At 55.8% G+C, this 3,725-nt stretch overlaps 1 protein-coding gene across 1 annotated transcript; it reads left to right on the top strand.

The window, feature by feature from the left end:
• Positions 1 to 39: 39 nt before the first annotated feature.
• Positions 40 to 3,191, top strand: Lrrc73 (leucine rich repeat containing 73). The gene is made up of 6 exons (NM_001111142.1): positions 40 to 491; positions 1,054 to 1,214; positions 1,534 to 1,656; positions 2,058 to 2,158; positions 2,523 to 2,745; positions 2,868 to 3,191. The coding sequence occupies exons 1-6, from the start codon at positions 220 to 222 to the stop codon at positions 2,936 to 2,938; spliced, it is 951 nt and encodes a 316-aa protein (NP_001104612.1). The 5' UTR covers positions 40 to 219; the 3' UTR covers positions 2,939 to 3,191.
• Positions 3,192 to 3,725: the final 534 nt, after the last annotated feature.

The following is a 3,725-nucleotide window of genomic DNA, read 5'->3' on the forward strand; positions in this document are numbered from 1 at the left end:
GCCTCCGCACCCAGGCCCGCGCCTGCTTTCGATCCCGCCGCGGCCGCCGTTGCCTCCGCTTCCGACTCAGCCTCTGCTGCCTCCGCCTCCGCCTCTGCCTCCGCTCCGGCCGCGACCCCAACCGGGACCGCGACCTGAATCCCCGCCCCGCCCCCGGGCCAACTTCTGCCCAGGCCGGGACACCGGCGGCAGCCCCCCCGAGGCCCAGCCGTGGGGACCATGCTGCCTAGCTCCATCCAGATTTCGGGGGAGCCGCTGTCAGGCGCCGAGGTGCGGGACATCTGCCGCGGCCTGCGCGACAACGCGGTGCGCCTGCTCTCGCTGCGCGGCTGTCGCCTGTGCGACCGCGACTTCGGCCGCATCTGCCGGGCCCTAGCTGGAGCCACGTCCCTGGCGCAGCTCAACCTTAACCTGGGCGTCGTGTCTAGCCCCAGCCGCATCAAGCAGCTGGCAGAAGCGCTACGGACCAACCGCTCCATCCAGTCCCTCTTGTGAGTGTGTCCCCTCGCAAGGGGGTCCCGGCCACTGCACCCCTCTACACACCCTCTACCACCTCCTGTGTCTCCACATTACCTTTCCAGTACCTGTTTTCCCACCGCCCTACCTTCGCAACCTCTAATGCACATCTCGTCTCTGGGTCCACCACACCCTCCCAGAAACGAGCATCAGTTCTAGACTTTGCTCCACATGCCAACCTTCAAAGAGCCCTGCCTAGTAGGGAATGCTGCCCTCCCCACCCCACCCCAACCCCAAGTTACTTCATTGTGAAGGCCCTCGTTTCTGAGGAAGGGTCACCTCCCGTGGAGACTACCCGCTGAAGGAAGGATCTCAGAGGAGAATGAGCATGTGTGCCGGCTCCGCAGCCACTAGCCACACACCCCTCCCTGTGCAATGTTCTCATCAGTACCTGCCCCAGAAGCCAAATTCCCTTCCCATCGTATCCCTTCAAATCTAGGATTTCCATTCTTCCTTCCCATTCTTGTCTCGGGGAGGGGCAACTTTCCCAAATAGATAAGGCTGGTTATACATAATTAATCTCATCTCAACCTTCAGCCTACATGGGAGCCCACTGACAGATGCGGGACTGGCCTTGCTGAACCCAGCCCTGGCTCTCCACCCTGCCCTTGTGGCTCTTGACCTGGGGGACTGCATGTTGGGTGATGAAGCCATCAACCTCATCTGTGGCCTACTCCCTCCAGACGGGGCCAAGTCTGGTGAGCAGGGCCCTACTGAGTGCATGGGCTAGTGTGACTGATGTAGGCTAAATGCCGAGAAGGGGGTGTGGCCCAGTGCCGAGAGCCGGGAGGGTGCAGTAAGAATGCCTTTTTACCCTTCTCAGGAAGGGAGATGCTTAGAAACTGAGCAGAGTGGAAACTGATCCAGGCAGGGGAGGCGTGAGTAGGTCCCTAACTGCTCTAGACTGCTGTGGTTGGGGGCAGAGTGGCTCCCTGCCACTAGGGTTACCCTATAGACAACAGGGTCGAGAAGGACCTCACCTTACCCATCCTGGATTCTCACTATGCTGCTGCTTAGGTCTGAAGGAGCTAACACTGAGCGCCAACCCTGGCATCACCCCCAAGGGTTGGAGCCGCCTCGCCATTGCTGTGGCCCACAGCTCCCAAGTCCGCGTCCTCAACCTGGACTACAACCCCCTGGGTGAGCTTAAGATCATCTCTCTCTCTCTCTCTCTCTCTCTCTCTCTCTCTCTCTCTCTCTCTCTCTCTCTCTCTCTCTCTTGAGACAGGGTTTCTCTGTGTAGCCCTGGCTGTCCTGGAACTCACTTTGTAGACCAGGCTTCTTCTCAGTGTTCACTGCTGCCCTACCCAATAGCCTCAGACCATCAGTTGCCATAGTAACAAGGGAGGGAGGATGAATGAAAGTGCCCAAGGATCTTGTAAGAGAACCATCCTTCATGGTATCTGACCAACATGTAGCTTTAAACTTTGGTCAGAATCTGGGTCTGACTTGCTTCATCTCACTTAAGATGCTGCGCCCTTTCTGGCCAGGCACTGGGTCCTGACCTGGAACAAGGATTAACAGATCTCTGTTTTCCCAAGGCGACCATGTGGCAGGGATGCTGGCTGTAGCTGTGGCCTCAAGCCGTACCCTAGAAGTCCTAGACTTGGAGGGCACAGGGCTCACCAACCAGTCAGCTCAGGTGAGAAGCCATCATGTTTTGAAGACAAGCTAGGGGACAGGGTGAGTTATTGTCTGGGACATACCCAAGGCTGGCCTGTTTAGGTCCAAGGACTGCGTAAATCATGTTGGTTTTTTTTAATTATTAAGTTTTATAACTGAATATTTATTATTTTATGTGAATGAATGTTTTGCCTGTATGTCTCTCATGCCTGTGGTGGCCAGAAGGTGGTGTCAGACCCCCTGGAACTGGAGTTATGTGACAAACAGTGATATGGGTGCTGGGAATTGAACTCTGGTCCTTAGGAAGAGCAGCCACTGCTCTTAGCCACTGAGACATCTCTTCTGGGTTTACTCTTTTTTGTGCGCATCTCTCCTTTCCCAAGACCCTGCTGGACATGGTAGAAAATTACCCAACAGCTTTGCGGAGCCTGGTGTTGGCCGAGAACAGCATTAGTCCAGAGCTGCAACAACAGATTTGTGACCTCCTATCTGAGGGGGAGGAAGAGGAAGAGATGGCAGGAGGGGCTGCCGACACCCAGGAATGGGAGAGAGGGCGGGAGCCTGCTGCCCACCAGCGGAGTGGCAGCTCCTGGATGTGCCCCAGTGGTAAGAACATGGAGAGAAGATGAGTTATTTCTGGAAGATTTGGATAAAGGGGGTGGTGGTGGGATTTGTGATATCCACTAAGGAATGAGTGATGGCCTGAGCATCCTTCTGCCCTTCCACAGATCCCAGTTCTCAGATGGTGCTAATGACATCAGGACTAGGGGACAGTCTGTTGGCTGAGACTGAGATGTGACTCTCCGCTTGGACTTCTGCACAGCATTGCATTTGTCTGTGTCCTCACTACCTTCCTCCACAGAGCAGGGAAAGGCCCTGGCTGGGGCTCTGGCAGCTCCTGGTAGTGGCACGAGGCTCTGGAAGCTGTCACTGGGCAACAGCCTTGAGGGGTGGCGGGGGGACTTGAACCCAGGGTACTGACTTTGAACTTGTTGGCAGCTCTGGCTGCAACCCGCTGGCTCGGAACAGATTTTATAAACTCCACAACCTGACTTGCAGCTGTAGTCTCTGGGGATGGCCAATGGGAGGGACTGGCAGCGCCACTCGTCAGCCTTAGGGCTGGTATCACCCTATAGCTCAGATTCTGAAACCAGCCTAGGACTAGGGCCTGAGGTCCTGGGAATTCAGATACCTGAAGACAGAGGGAAGAGCTGGGCTGAACTGGACCTTCCTTCTGCTGGGAGACTTATTAGCCCCTACAGTCACCTGTGCACCCCTCCTCCCTGTGCCTCGGGCTAAGGGAAGCCAGGCAGATGGGGTAATAATGGCTGAAACTAGGAAAATGTTGGAATAGAAACACTTGTGAGCTGGAGAGGTGCTCAGTAGTTGACATGTGACTCTACCTCTGGGGGGCCCCTGGCCATAAGTGAGCACACTCACACAGCCACTAAGTTTTAGCTAGGCATGATAGTGCGCACCTTTAATCCCAGCACTCTGGAGGCAGACAGGTGGATCTGGGAGTTCAGGGCCAGCTAGGGCTACATGAGATGCCATCGCAACAATAAAAGCAAAAAGGGGATTAAAGT

The sequence above is a fragment of the Mus musculus genome, chromosome 17 (genome assembly GCF_000001635.26).
Source record: "Mus musculus strain C57BL/6J chromosome 17, GRCm38.p6 C57BL/6J".
Lineage (NCBI taxonomy): Eukaryota > Metazoa > Chordata > Mammalia > Rodentia > Muridae > Mus > Mus musculus.